The 15,992-nt window shown below is 35.4% G+C and overlaps 1 protein-coding gene across 7 annotated transcripts in view; it reads left to right on the forward strand.

The window, feature by feature from the left end:
• Window positions 1-15,992, forward strand: part of Bltp1 (bridge-like lipid transfer protein family member 1) — a 179,839-nt gene that overhangs the window by 77,473 nt on the left and 86,374 nt on the right. For all 7 annotated transcript variants that reach the window (XM_059265243.1, XM_059265244.1, XM_059265247.1 and 4 more), the window contains exons 33-42: window positions 323-469; window positions 3,021-3,148; window positions 3,368-3,567; window positions 5,660-5,857; window positions 6,551-6,762; window positions 9,062-9,213; window positions 9,661-9,811; window positions 9,983-10,135; window positions 12,620-12,860; window positions 13,961-14,103. In XM_059265243.1, coding sequence (XP_059121226.1) covers window positions 323-469; window positions 3,021-3,148; window positions 3,368-3,567; window positions 5,660-5,857; window positions 6,551-6,762; window positions 9,062-9,213; window positions 9,661-9,811; window positions 9,983-10,135; window positions 12,620-12,860; window positions 13,961-14,103 — 1,725 coding nt within the window. The remainder of the gene's footprint in view (window positions 1-322; window positions 470-3,020; window positions 3,149-3,367; window positions 3,568-5,659; window positions 5,858-6,550; window positions 6,763-9,061; window positions 9,214-9,660; window positions 9,812-9,982; window positions 10,136-12,619; window positions 12,861-13,960; window positions 14,104-15,992) is intronic.

Raw genomic sequence — 15,992 nt, forward strand, 5'->3', positions numbered from 1 at the left:
CAGCCTTCAAGACTGTAGAGTCCAGTTTGCCTAAAATTAATAATAATAATAATAATAATAATAATAATAATATAATATCTTATAAAAGTATACTATTACCATCTTTTCTCTATAGGCAGATTTCATTTTAGTATATAGTACTTTTTCAGACTGGCAAGCTGGTCTATTTGCCAGCTTTTGCTTGAATTTCAAGGTTGAGTGTTAGGATAGTTGATGTCATGTAGACTTGGGGAGGGGTAACAATACAGTGAATACACATGGTGGTGTGGCTGATGTAGAACTTATGAAATGTCTGGAGAATAATTCCATTCAATCCTTTCAGTTGTCCCCTAAGCAAGATGTTCGAGGACCAAAAACTGAGCATCCTGTGATAGGAACAACTAACCAGGGACAAATTCAGACAAATGTCACAACGAAGCAAGATAATGTGACAATTAAAGGTCTACAGGCTAATGTGAGCATACCAAAGGTAATGTTAAACTTTTCAGAAACATTTTCCTGATACAGGAGAGCATATTTAGTTTGTTTTACCTTTTACATTCACCAAAGGGAATGTTAGTGAACAGTTTGCAATATCAAAAGATATATTCCATTCTCTTGATGATTTAATGTACATTTATTATAAGTAGCTCACTACAGCAGACTATTAGTAAATATTTAGTAAAATGTTACATATCCATTCAATAAAAGTTTAATTGTGCCCTTTTTCTGTTTGAGAATTTCCTGCATGCATATAGTGTGTTTTGATCAAGTCCTCCCCAATTCCGTCCTCTAAACTCCTCCCCTATCCCTCACTGCCACTTTTCCCTCCCAATTTCATGTGTGTACTCTTTTTTCTAAATCCACTGAGTCAAGAGTTAGTTCTGCCAGTGTGTGCTTGGCAATCAGGGGCTACATTCCTGAAGAAAACTGACTCCCATGGCAACCATCAATTAACTAGAGCCCCTTAGATGGGATTAGGACTTTGGTGAGCACCTGTTTATGCTGGGATTTTGGCTAGTTTGATTTTTGTTGTTGTTGTTTCTTAGTATTATTTTTTTATTGGAAAAATCTTTTTCATACATATCTTTTGATCACTTTTTTTTCATTTCCCCAATTTATCCCAGATTATTCCCACCACCCTAACTACCCAATTTTATGTCTCTTTTTTCTTCTCTCTCTTTAAGATATAAGGAAAGAAACATGTAAAAAGAAAAAAAAAGGAAATAAAAATAAACAAGCAAAGTCCAAAAAGTCAAAAAATGCCTAACCTAAAGCAAAATGAGTCAAAAAGTCCATAAACACACCATTGAGTACATTTTGTGTTGGCCAACTACTAGGCATGGAGCCTGACCTAAAATGTGGTTAATATACCCAGTGAAACTCCATTGGAGAAAACCGATTTTTCCTTTGCTAGTGGATATCAGTTACAGATAGCTTTTTAGTTACAGGTGGGAGCTCATGTCCACTTCCCCCTCTCAATGTTAGGACCACATCTGCTTCAACTTGTATGGGTCTTCTTGTGCATGGTGTCACTGTGAGTTCATATGTCCATCAATCTTGCTGTGCCTGGAAGACCATGTTTCCTTGGAGTCAACCATCACCTCTGGCTCTTACCATCTTTCCACCTCCTCCTTCACATAGAACCTTGATCCTTGAGGAGAAGGGGTCATTGAAGATATCCCATTTAGGACCTTGTGCTTCAAAGTCTCTTGACTCTTTACACATTGTCCAGTTTCAGGTTTCTGTGTTAATCACCATCAACTACAAGAAGCAGCTTCTCTGAGAGGGGTTAAGTGGCTCTGACCTATGGATATAGCAATATGTCATTAGGAATCATTTTCTTTTTGAAGCTCCAATTTATGGGCATAGCAGTATGTCATAAGGAGCTATTTTATTGCTATGTTCCTTTAGCAGAATAATAGTAGTAGGTTTTTCCTGTAGTCCCATGACTAGTCCTTTTCTAGTTTCAGGTTCTTGGTCCTTTTTACATTATCAGGTATGGGTTCTATCTCATGGAGTGGGCTTTAAATGCAATCAGAAAGTGGTTGGTTACTCCCATAACATGTGTGCCACTATTGTAGCAGTTCATCTTGCAGGCATATCATTGTTGTAGGTTGCCTAGAGATAATGATGATTGCCTTTCTCCAGTAGTGTGCAGAGTACCTGCCAGCATCATAAATGCTAGAGTTGACTTGGTCTTGTGCGAATCTTGTGCATGAAGTCATATCCTTTGTTAGTTGTGTGCAGTGTCTGGTTATATCTAGAAAACATAGTTTCACAACAGTTATCTACCATTTTGGGCTTTTTTTCCCTCATTGATTCCTAAGACTTGGGAATGAGAGTAAGATACAGATGTTCTATTTCTGAATGAGCACTCTTATTCTCTACATGCTGACAAATTGTGAGTTTCTTTATTGCCATCTACTACAAAAAGAAATGTCTCTGAATTTTTCTTTAAAAGTGTAGTTGTCCATACTCAGTGGGAGAACATTTATCCACTAGTATTTGAGCAGCACAGATTGGTCTTGAAGGATCTAAAAAAAAGGCACAAAATTGGGTGGTTAGGGAAGGAAAGGATGGATCTGGAAAGAGTTGGGGAAGAGGAAGAATATGATCAAAACTCTCAACTAATCAAAAAGCAAGAGAGAGAAACAGTTCTTTAATGAGTAAAACATTAGTACTGTGTCCATTTAGCAGAACAATATTAGTAGGTTTTTCCCAGATTCTGTGACCTACCCAGCCACTGGTTCTTGGCCCAGTTAACAATTCCAGGTATGAATTCTGACTTGATCAGGCCTTAAATCCAGTCAGAAAGTGTTGATTACTCCCATAACATTTTTGCCACTATTGCACTAGTGGGCATTTCTTTGGCAGGAATTATGACTATTTTGAGAACTTTTAAGTTTCTTCTTCATTACCCTCAGATATATCTATATACTCTTAATAGTAGGTTTTTTTTTTCATTTTTGTTTGTGATTTAGGTATAAAGTGCACCTTTTAACTTTTCAATTCTGAAATCTGTGACATTTGTGTCTTAGGTTAACTTATGCTTGTTACAAGCCTCAGTGGAAGAATCTCCAGCCACAGTTCCTAATAGAAGTGTGACTCATGTTTCCTTGGTGGCTTTGTGTTTTGACAGAATTGCTACGCAAGTTCGTATGAACAGGTAAAAAATTTTTAATAATTTAAGCCATGATTGTTCGTTGGATGTGAAAAGTCCTAATTACCTTAATTGTTCATAATTATTTTCAAGAAACACTTAGGTAATGTTATTAATATTGGTTTAGTTTAGACAGTGTTTCCTTTTAAACAACTTAGTTAAATGTTTTTATTGGACTGCATTATTTAAATGTTAACTATTGTGTATTTTTCTGTTTTAATTAAGAGGTGTGGTTGAAGAGACTTCAAATAATGTAGACCCTAGTAAAATATCAAATTTTGATAGATATGTTCATGCCAGCAAGATGCAGCCTCAGTCATCTGGGTCACTTAGATCAAATGCTGGAGCAGAGAAAGGCAAAGAAATTGCTGCCAAGTTAAATATCCATCGAGTCCATGGGCAACTTAGAGGTCTTGATACTACAGGTAGGCTTCAAAATATTTCTGTTTCTTTGGCATTTGTAAATGTGAAATTTTCCAAAATAGAACATTTTTCTTTGACTAGTACAGCAATTTGACATTATAAGGAAGAGAAAGTACTTGTACAGTGGGGCATTTAACTATCCCATACTTATATTCTGTACAGAATGGAAAATAAGTTTTAGGTCCCAAATTTGGAATTACTTCATCTGCTTTGGTTTTTTTTTTTTTTTTTTAATTTCTAGTTCTTGCTCATAGAACAGAGAACATCATATATAGAGCTTTTTAAAAAAGAAAATTGTGTTATTAAAAACTAATTGTAATATTAATCTAGATAGATGTTTTTTCTTTCTCTTTTTTTTAAATCAGAAAAATCCTTTTTTTTTTTGATATTTTTTCTTAATATCCCTAGTAAACTGAAAGAGAAAAGTAGAACTGTTAGATACCATTTTAGTATATGTGGTTTTGTTTTATTTTGGTTTGGTTTTGGTTTTTTTTTTTTTTTGTTGTTTCTGGAACTCTAGTGCTTTTTAGAAACTGAAAAGATCTCAGAATGTCAGATTGAATTTAAAAAATTTTGTTTGTTAGTCTTATTTGGGATGATTGTTCCCCAAAATCTGTATATTGAGCATGTAACCAATCCCAAATGAACAAATGGTTTTTTAATCTGCTCCCTGTCTTGTGGGTTCTGTAGGCATCATAGTTCCTAACTGTGCTCTAGGTCAGTGTAACTGCTGTGCCTATCTCAGGGTTTGTCTTAGTTAGGGTTTCTATTACTGTGATGAAGTACTATTGATGAAAAAGAAAATTAGGGAAGAAAGGGTTTATTTGCTTTACTTTTTCACATCACAGTTCATCATCAAAGGAAGCCAGAACAAGAACTCAAGCAGGGCAGAAACCTGGAGGCAGGAGCTGATGTAGAAGCCATGGAGGAGTACTGCTTACTGGCTTGCTCTTCATGACTCACCTACAACTGGTCTTATGGAGATATTTTCTTAATTGAGGTTCCCTCCTCTCAGATAACTTTAGCTTGTGTCAAGCTGGCATAAAAGTATCTAGCAAAGGGCTTATTTGTGTCTAACTTCACAGCATCCGACCTGTGGCTTTCAAGAGATGTTTTTTATAACTACCTGCAAACTATAGCCCTAAAACTGGGGCAAAACACGGTAGTTTGAGTTGTAAAATGTCTGTAGATTGCAGTGGTGACCAGTTTGCACTTAAGCATTATGCCAGATCATAAGCATTGTATCATATAACTTGAAACTCACTGTCCAGAATAAACACTCATTACAAACAAAACTCTCCATGAATTTCTAAGATATATTTGCATAATAATGCAGAACAAATGTAAATGTTTATACATATGTTTGAGATTCTCAGTCTCATGGCATTTGAGAGCCACAGACAGATGAGGTAGGTTTCTGAGTGCAGTGTTCTGGGCTTTCCATTGGGTATGCCTTCATATCTATGGGAGTAGATTACTCATGAAATTAAATGAATTTCTCACTGGGTGTAGATTACTCATGAAATTAAATAAATTTCTCCCCTTATACCCATATTAAAAGTAAGTTCAAGAAATTTAAAGAGAAATGCAAGTTATTAAATAATCATAAAAGTTTGGGAAAATAGAGGTACATTTTACTACATTGCATCTGTAAACAGTGGATTCATAACAATGTCTAATAAATTGCAATTATATAAAACGTTGTTATAAGGCAGTCTTTTAATAAAAGTTACACTTTTCCTAGGAAACAGTGTTTTTCCTTCAGCCACATAATTGAAATAATTTTATTGTAAATGATGAAAGCTTTTTAAAGTACTTTACCACAAAGCTGGATTATTTAGGAGTTCATTACCTTTGTTGACAGAATACTCTGATCTTTCAAAAACAAATTGATAAATTCATTGTTAACTTTGGAATTTTCTTTACTTCTTTGTAGACAGCATTTTTTTTAAGTGTTTTATTTATTTTATTTTTCTGTCTTTGCAGAATATTAAGATACTTTTTTTAGGACAACCATTGTGAGTGATTTATTTTCTCAAATATTAACATCTGGTTTTTTTCTTAAAAAAGTTCATTGTGCTCTCTTAATAATAGACATCGGGACCTGTGCCATCACTGCCATTCCCTTTGAGAAGTCCAAAGTTTTATTTACTCTTGAAGAGTTGGATGAATTTACTTTTGTAGATGAGACAGATCAGCAAACTATCCCAGATGTAACACGGATAGGTCCCAGTCAAGAAAAATGGGGCTGGATAATGTTTGAATGTGGACTTGAAAATTTAACTATAAAAGGTAAGCTTCTTTTTAACCCTGAGTTCTGCTTAAGTGGAGACAGTTCTGTCCAACATTGCTGAAATGTGTTTAACAGTTGTTACTTGTAGCAACCTGGATCAACATAATACAACAGAAATTGTGGTACCTGGTGGATAGCAATCCCAGTTATACCAGTGATATTTCCTTCCACATCTAGACAGTCCTTCCACATCTAGACAGTCCTTCTGTCCCAAACCTTGGGGCATCACAGAACAGCAGGGTTTAGAAATTCCTGAGTTCACTGGAGCATCCCATTCTTTTCAGAGTTTAGAGCTTTGCCATATAACAAGTAAATATTTCATGTAAATTATTCATTTAATGAAAACTACTTATTTATACTTATTTCTTATATAAGACAGAGGCGGGGAGAAAAGGAGGAAGGTAAGTCTTTTACCATTATGAGTAATACTTTAAAGTAGCAAATTTCAATTGTTATAAGGCTTTCAGGTTTAGTCTTACATGACTCGATTAAATACTTAAAATACTAGTGGCTGTCTGTATGTCTATATCTTTTGACCTAGTAAGTCAGACAGGCATAATGCTTTTAGATAAGGGCAAAAGCTAGTGACTAAAAACTTGGTCTTGATGAAGTTATATACAGATATTTTAGAGTACAGCAGTAAAACACATATCTACTCTTTTTCTAACAGATTACTCCTTTCATTTTAATAGGAGGAAGACAATCTGGTGCAGTTTTATATAACAGTTTTGGAATTATGGGTAAGGCTAGTGTCACAGAAAGGGGTGGAGTGCTGACATCCAATAATTCTTCTGATTCTCCTACGGGCAGCGGCTACAATACTGATGTCTCTGATGATAACCTTCCATGTGACCGAATCAGTCCTTCTTCTGACATAAATGGAAACTCAGTCTCAGATGAACAAGTTGGTGAATTTCTAATGATACTAATAGTTTGGAATTAGGAAACTACACAATTCAAAATGAGTTTCTAAGGCATATCTCCTTGTCATTTCCTCTTCGAGAGTTGTTGTAACTTATTGTTGAATATACTATGACTAGATATTTTCTGAATATGTATATGATGCATATTCCTGCCCAATATAGTATTTAGCATAATACCCTGCTTATGTATGCACTTAATAAATATTTGTTAAATAAATGAATTTATAGAACTTAAGAAAAGCAAGCTTGATTAATTAATTAGGTTTTGATTAATTTAGAAGTCATTAGTAATATTTTATGTAGATAATATTTTTATCAATATCTGCTTATTTTAGATACCATTTTAAGTAATACCTTATATTCAGTTAATTATTTTTTAATTTAATTTTATTTTACATACAATTCAGTTCTACATGTCAGCCACGGATTCCCTTGTTCTCCCCCCTCCCGCCCCAGTTAATTATTTTTATTGTAGTAGAATTTAATTGTGATGGATATGGTAACAGTAAAAATATTTAAAATTCTGTATTGTAGAGAAGTTGGGTCACTAACTGCTTGGTGACCTTGGACTAACAAGTTTTTTAGCTTTTTCTGTTTTTTTTTGTTTTTGTTTTTTTTTTCAGTTATAATAGTGTAGTAAGTAATGTCATTGTCTCTACAGAGTTTTGAAGACTGAAACAGATACCATATATGAAAAACTTTACTCAATGTCTAGTACAAGCAAGAATTTAGTGAATGTATATAGATACACTTAAACTTCTGAAAGTAAACAGAAAAAGCTTAAGAAAGCACCCTTTCATTAAGAAATACATTGTGGGCACCTAGTATTCATGGTTATACTCACCTCTGAACCCCATTTCCTGAGGATTATTGATTTTTATTTCTCTGTTGTGAGAAACAGATGTCAGTGTGTTGGTCTAGGTATGCTGTATGTAGCCTGTATGTGGAGATCAGAGACAGCCTCTGATTATTAGCCCTCACCTTCTCCTTGAGACAGGTTTCTTCAATGCTGTGTAAGCCAGATTGGCTGGTATTAGAGCATCCTGAGATTCTCCTTCACCACCTCTCATTCATTCCCCTGTTGGAACACACTGAAATTATAGACGTGTAGTACTGCCTGGGGAGTATTTGTTTGTTTGTTTGTTTTAATGTGGGTTCTGATGATTCGAACTCAGGTTGTCAGGCTTGCTGGGCAAATGCTGTTACCCATCAAGCCATATCCCCAGCCCCTGGGGATTTATTTTTATTTGGTCCATAGTTGTAGTGTTAATCAATCCAGAACAGCCTGATGGCTCAGCAGGTAGAACCAATTGCCAGGTAGCTTGCTTAGCAACCAAAATTTGATCTCCTGAATCTTCATAAAAATAGTAGGAGAAAACTGACTCTACAGAGTTGTCATCTGATCTTCATATTTGTACCATGGCACTCTTGTACCGACACTTACACTTAATATTCACACCTCTACACTATAGTAATAAATAACATTTTAAGTTAATCAGTTTCCTTATTAGTTCTTTAGAAGTGCTTGGAGGATTGAGTTAGAATTTTAATGAAGGGAATGAAGACAGACACATGTGGCTGTGAACTGAACAAGAGTTCTTTCAGTGTTCTTTCCCTCTCACCTATTGACCATGCATATTGCTGCAGTAATAATGCATAAGTCTCCCTCCTTTTTTTAAATGTCAAGTTCTGTGTTTTAATACACCCAAGTGCCTGGCTCATAGCTCCTTGAAAAAGCAACGTTTCAAATTTAATTATGTTTTGTGATGCTAAGGATTAAACTCAGGACCTTGTAACATGCTTTGCAAGAGCTAGCCCTACCACTTAGCTGCCTCCCCAGCCATAGAGGTTTCTTTTTTTTTGTTGCTGTTTTGTTTCTGTTTTTTCAGAGACAGTCTTGCTATGTTGCCTAGACTAGTATTGACCTCCTGGGCTTTTAAAAGATCCTCTTGTCTAAGCCTCCAGAATATCTAGGACTACAGGTTTAGATTTCTTTCTCAAAGAAAAGTATATGGGGTCTAGTAAGATGGCTCAGCAAGCAAAGGCATTTGCTGCGTTGTTGCCAAACCTGATGGATGCCCTGGGTTTAGATCTCAAGCAGAAGGTTACTTTGAGCAGTAGCCATAGTTCAAGGTTTTATGTAAAGGTATACTCTGTTGAACCTGATCAATGAAAAGGTTTTGTGCTTTAAGCCTGTGCTAGTAAGCCTGTGTTGTGGTTCTGCAAGATGAATACATTATTAAGTTGTTGGCTTTTTTTTTTTTTTTTTTTTTTAAATAGGATGAAGGAGTTGAATCTGATGATTTGAAAAAAGATCTACCTCTAATGCCACCACCTCCAGATTCATGTAGCATGAAGTTGACCATTAAAGAAATTTGGTTTAGTTTTGCAGCTCCCACCAATGTGAGATCTCCTACGCATGCATTTTCTAGGTAAAAAATTTCAAAATGTAGTTTTGTCCATTGACAGTTTGTCCTTATTTCAGACAGTATACTGTTCTTTTACATTTACTTCCTGAAATATTTTTCTGACATCTAATACTCTGTGAGTGCTAAGGTGGCTATTCTTCCTGTCTTTCTCATTGGATACTCTCTGTAGACATTACATATTTTCTACTTAGCCCAATTTCTTTCCAGTATTTTAGCTGTATTTACTTGTCTTGCTGTCGTAAAACTTTTGTTTTATTCTTCATTTCAGACATATTTGCCCCTGTTTCCTTTCCAAGTGTCCATTTCTTATTTATATGTTCATAATTTGTTAATGACCAAACAGAAAAATATTGCCTCAGTAAAATAATAGTAATTGCTATAGATATAGGAGATTGTTTGAAATACAAAGCTTAATCTTACATTTTTTTTTTTTTATTTTTATTTTAAAAGGCAACTGAACCTTTTAAGCACTGCAACCCCAGCTGTTGGTGCATGGCTGGTTCCCATTGATCAACTCAAGTCATCTTTAAACAAATTAGAGACTGAGGGAACCCTGAGAATTTGTGCTGTTATGGGATGTATAATGACAGAAGCATTAGAGGTGTGTCTTTTAATCATACAAGGTATCAGACACTGGTTACTGAAAATGATTCACTATTATAATAGTTATTGGAAGATACCAGATCTACAAGTTCTTAATTACTAGATATCTTTGATTATAGGATCTCTTATACATATAATTTTAAGTCTTTTGTTTTTATTTGGTTTTCAGAATAAAAGTGTACATTTTCCTCTAAGAAGTAAATACAATAGACTTACAAAAGTTGCTCGCTTTCTCCAAGAAAATCCTTCATGTTTACTATGTAATATTCTACATCACTACCTCCACCAAGCAAATTACTCCATCATTGATGATGCCACAATGGTTAGTACTAGATTTTTTTTTTTGTTTTTTGATAGAGGGTTTCTTTGTATAGCTCCTGAAACTCACTTTGTAGACTAGGCTGGCCTCGAACTCACAGATCCTACCTATCTCTGCCTCCTGATTGCTGGGATTAAAGGCCTTCACCACCACATGTGATTGGTAAGTATTAGCCTAAGGAAGCTGCTATTCTGTAGCAGTAGTACTGATGGACAGGATGAGAAATTTGGTCAGAAATACAGGTCAGTAGATAGCATTGTGCTCTGATTGACATTCTCAGAGTGACCTGTATAAAGGTGTTAGTAGAAGCTGTCAGCATAAATAGGATTTCTCAGCATGATAGATTAAATGAGAAACAGTCAAAGGTGAATTCTGAAAAAATGCCTAACTTCAAGAAGGTTAGAGAGGTTGGATAAAGCTAAACTGAATGCTAAGAAGGGAAGTAAAGAGATAGGAGAACTGAGACAGTTGTATCCTAGAAGCTAAAAGCGTGTAAGTTTCTTTTTTTTTTTTTTTTTTTTTTTTTGGTTTTTCGAGACAGGGTTTCTCTGTGTAGCTTTGCGCCTTTCCTGGAACTCACTTGGTAGACCAGGCTGGCCTCGAACTCACAGAGATCCGCCTGGCTCTGCCTCCCGAGTGCTGGGATTAAAGGCGTGCGCCACCACCGCCCAGCGCATGTAAGTTTCAAGCCAGGAAATAATCCCTGGAGTCATAATGGTTTAGTAAAATAAAGTGTGATTAATAGAGGGGAGACTATATAATTGCACAACTCATCCCTGCCCCTAGGAAAGCAAATAGCAAATTGTGATTGGAGTTTTAGAAGTTTGAGAACATTGCTTGTCTTCTCCAGGTTTCTGGGTAGTAGAGCATACACAACAATATTTAGTCAGATTAGGCACCTATGTATCAGTACTATTAATGGCCAACCATACCTTTCACTAGGCAAGTAAAGAGTCTATGATAAGTGGTGGGTTTTAAAAAGATGTTTATATCTAAGACTGAAATAGTTTTTACTTTCTGGAAATTTAAGACAAAGTTGTACATTGTAAGCCTGACATGCCCATCCTAGTTGTGGTCTGAGAAACTAGAACAGAGAAACTTGAGGCATTAACCCTGAGGGGATGTTCTACAAGATGTAAAAGGAAGAAAGAGGTACAGATGGCACTGTGTCGAGGCAGGAAAGAGAAGACCTGATGTTCCTTAGAAAGTGGGTGTGCTTTCCCACCCTGTTATAAATGGAGCTCTTTGGCCAAAGTGACCATTTATGTCATTGTGAGAAATTGCAGTAAAGAAGAGTTGAGGAGAATTCACAATTTTCTTTTTAGACTGAAATAGGAAAGTAACCAAAGTTTCTTCCTGTAATCATCTTCATTGTTAACTTTCAAGATAGTTACAAATCCATTTATACCCAGGATTTATTTAATTTGCAGCAATACATTTTAATATTTAAAAGTAGAGATACATGATAGATTACTAATCTTTGCAGTGAATAATTTTATTTCTTCTAAACTTAGTGAATCATCTAAGTAGCTCAAAAGTAATTTCGAATCTTCATTTGGGCCAAAAAAGTAAAGTCAATTAAATGGTTCTTAAAATAACGAAAACAAAGGCGACTTTGTACCCAGTGTTTAGTGTCATGTTTACCTGAAGTAGCTGTGGTGTTTTATGATGAAATTATATAATGCTGTATTTAGAGTTTGGGTTCTGTATCAGGTATTTTCTGTTACTCTAATCAAATACTTTGGGCTGGTAATTTATGAACAAAGGACATTTGTACAGTTCTCAAGTACCCAGAACATATCACTGGCATCAGTGTGGCTCTGCTGGGGACCAGAATCCCTTGGCAGTGGCTTCATGGTGTGTGTGTGTGTGTGTGTGTGTGTGTGTGTGTGTGTGTGTGTGAGAGAGAGAGAGAGAGAGAGAGAGAGAGAGAGAGAGAGAGAGAGAGAGAGGAGAGAGGGGGGGAGAGGGGGGGGGAGGGGGGGAGAGAGAGGGGGGAGAGGGGAGAGGGGGGAGAGAGAGAGGGGGAGAGGGGGGGAGAGAGAGAGGGGGGAGAGGGGAGAGAGGGGGGAGAGGGGGGGAGAGAGAAAAAAAAAAGAAAGGAGAGATATCACAATGCCAAGACAGGAAGCCAGAAGCAGGTGAAGTAGTGGCCTTGCTCTTTAATAACAGCCCATGTACAGACTAATCAGGTCTCACCATAACTGCTGTAATGACTTCTAAGACCACTGTCCTCAGTGATCTCCATTAGATTCCCTCTTAAAGATTCCTCCCCTTTCCAAAAACATAGCCACACTGGGACCCAAACTTTTAAAGTCCATAAACCCTCTAGGGACATTTGCAATGTATGTGTAGCTGTAGGAAGTTTTATTGTCAATTTGAAATCCTAGATATTGTTGAACAAATTATTTAAAATCTAAATTTTAGTTTCTTCATCTCGTAAGTGGGCATTTGGAGATTTAATTAAATTCTTCATTGTTACCGTAGAGTGATGGACTCCCTGCATTGGTAACTTTAAAGAAAGGATTAGTTGCTTTGGCACGGCAGTGGATGAAGTTCATTGTGGTGACACCTGCCTTCAAAGGAGTTAGCTTACACCGACCAGCTCAGCCACTGAAACCTCCAGCTGCTATGGACCAGGAGCATGAAGATGGACTTGGCCTGGATAATGGAGGTGGTCTTCAAAGTGATACCAGTGCTGATGGCGCAGAGTTTGAGTTTGATGCAGGTACCTTTAGACTAGGGTACTTTTCTGCTTCTCTTTTCTCAGTGTAATCTTTTTTTTTTTTTTTTTGGTAGTGTGGGGTTGGGTATGTGCCTCTTGTAGGAATAGCTTCATATTAATAATATACCTCTTTAAAAGATACCAATGAAGACCTTTTTCCTGTAGCTATTAGTGAATTATTAGAAGCAAATCCTAGCTGTTGCATAGTTGATCACATGGTATTCAATAATTTCAATTTTTTGTCTCAAATTCGAAAATGCTGTGGTTTAACTGTGCAGTTGTAAATTTTATAAATTCACATTCACAAATGACTTTGGAATCTTTTTATTGAACAAATTTTATAATTTGGCTTTGTGAAATACATTAGATTTCGGATCTATCCAGTAGAGACAATTTCTATAGCAAACTCATTTAAAAAAAAACAAAAAACCTGCCTTTTAAAATTGTATTTGCCCCATTTATCTATTTTTAAAGGAGTTTTATCTTGTCATCTGTTACATATATTTGATATTTAAGTAAATTTAGAAGCCTGAGCTTAGCATACAATTCTGTAAATAAAATGTGTTATATATGAAGTTTTTGAAATGTATGTTTGTACTTTAACTTTTTATTATGATGATAGACTATCTTAAAGTGTTTTGAAAAAGAATTAAAAGTAGGGGGAAAGGGTAGTCCTAAAATTACAGCTTTCAGAACATTTGTGTAGCATAATTTTTAAAACTTTACTTTTAATAAACATATTATTAAAAGTAGCCTGAATTTTATTGCTTATTATCCAGAATTTAGTATGCACAGAATTTAGTAATCACAGAGGTTGATTAGTTCAGTGACTTCCCTTCTAATTGTTCTTAGTACCTGTATTCATTTGTGGCACACTGCATATTCTAGAGGGTAATTGAATTGGATTTTGGTCACTATATTGGTAGATGATGTAAACTCAGATTAAGGTTGGAGAGTAAGGAAACAAAAATATGAAGATTATAAAAATTTATATTTTTCAGTTTGAAAAGATGAATTTTAATTATACAGATCAGAATGCTACTTGATTTGTCAAGAAAATATATAGTCATATATCTAACTTATACTTTTTTTAACAATTTTAGCCACAGTTAGTGAACACACAATGCTTCTAGAAGGAACAGCTAACCGGCCACCACCTGGTAGCTCTGGACCTGTCACTGGAGCTGAAATAATGAGGAAGCTTTCTAAAACTCACACCCATAGTGACTCTGCATTAAAAATAAAGGTATGGTATTACTGGTGGTTTTTTTTTTTTTTTTTTTTTTTTTTTGGTTTTTGGTTTTTTTCGAGACAGGGTTTCTCTGTGTAGCTTTGCGCCTTTCCTGGAACTGGCTTTGGAGGCCAGGCTGGCCTCGAACTCACAGAGATCCGCCTGCCTCTGCCTCCCAAGTGCTGGGATTAAAGGCGTGCGCCACCACCGCCCGGCTATTACTGGTTTTGATTAAAATTTAAAACTTACATTGTCGACCTAATTTTTTTTATTTCAATATTAAATGTATTAAATGCCTACTCTAAATATTCCACTAGTTTATATTGAAATTAATTTGGTTAATAACTTTTGGTGTATATATTTCCATGAAAATTGTATCATCAGTGATTAATAATTAAAGACTATTCAACCTTTGTGGGGTTTTTAAAATCTTATTGAATATTATATATAATAAAATTCAGTATTGAAAATGTTGATAATCTTGTCATTTCAGTTTTAGTGAGAAGCCTTTTAGGCTGTATGTTATCAATTACAAAGCTTAGGTTGGGATTTTATAAATTATGATCTTAATTTACACTCCATTATTTTAATAAGTTTAAAGAATGCTCGGTAAGAGGGACAGTATAGTCAGGTGAGTAGACTAGCATATAGAGCAATACCCTCATTTTAATCCTGCTCTGTAACTTGAAAAATTACTGACTAATTTGTGCATCCTTATTTGTAAGGTAGGTATTTTGATAGCAACCTCCTTTGGAGGATTATGGTGAGAAATAACTGAGTTAAGACATGTAAATGTATATATTACTTTGTATTATTATGGGTTTTTTGTTGTTAGTTTGCTTTCCTAAGAACTGAAAATATTAGTTAATAGTTTTATTTTCACTCGAAGTCTGCATGTAGATTTACAGTAATAGAATAATTTTGACATTAAAATATTAAATTTATAAATAAAACTTATAAATAAAATACACATGAAAAAGGGCTACCAAATAAACAACAGCAACAAAAGTTTTTTCCTAATCATTAAGAAAAAGACAAGATACTAAAAAGAAAAGTTAAAAAAATGGATAAAGGCATAAAATACGTCATAAAAACATGCATACACATATGCAGATGTGTTCTCTTATAAAGAAATATAAAATAAAATGACATTTCCATTTTTATCTAAAGGTTAGCATACTAAAACTTTTGGTATTTATAGATGTAACCAACCGTCTTATTAAATAAGAAACACAGAACCAATGCAAAGAAGAAAGTCAAGAGGTCAGAGCTAAGAGCTAAAACCTTGCCCTTCCTCCTGCAGTGGTCCTACCTCTCCGAAAGAGAGCTACTTCCTGTGTTAAAAGTCTCTATATAGACTTTCTGTTCTGCCTTCTCATTGGTTGTAAACCCAACCACATGACCGCCTCATCACTGCATGTCTGTATAGACTTCCAGGTCTTCTATGGTTGGTATTGAGATTAAGGCTTGTGTATCCAATGTTGACTGTATCCCTGAACACACAGAGACTTACCTAGCTCTGCCTACCAAATGCTGGGATTGCAAGTGTACACCACCACTGCCCGGCTTTACTATGGCTTGCTAATAGCTCTGACCCCTGGGCAACTTTATTTATTGACATACAAATAACATTTTAACACAAATAAAATATTACTATAGATATTATATATTATAGGTGAAGATTTAAGAAAACAGTCATTCTCCTACAATATTAGAATATTGTTATGTGATAAACCTTGTCCTGGGGAGATCCTACACACATGGCTACTCACCCCAAATAGAGAACGTATGACATACCAAAGTACAGATACTACCAGAGTCCAACCTGGAGAAGCAGTGAGTTTTATTGGGTTACTTTCAGGAATAAGAATGGAATGTTTCAATCTGGGAGGACACAGTTGCAC

This window comes from Peromyscus eremicus, chromosome 6 (genome assembly GCF_949786415.1).
Source record: "Peromyscus eremicus chromosome 6, PerEre_H2_v1, whole genome shotgun sequence".
NCBI classification, from domain to species: domain Eukaryota; kingdom Metazoa; phylum Chordata; class Mammalia; order Rodentia; family Cricetidae; genus Peromyscus; species Peromyscus eremicus.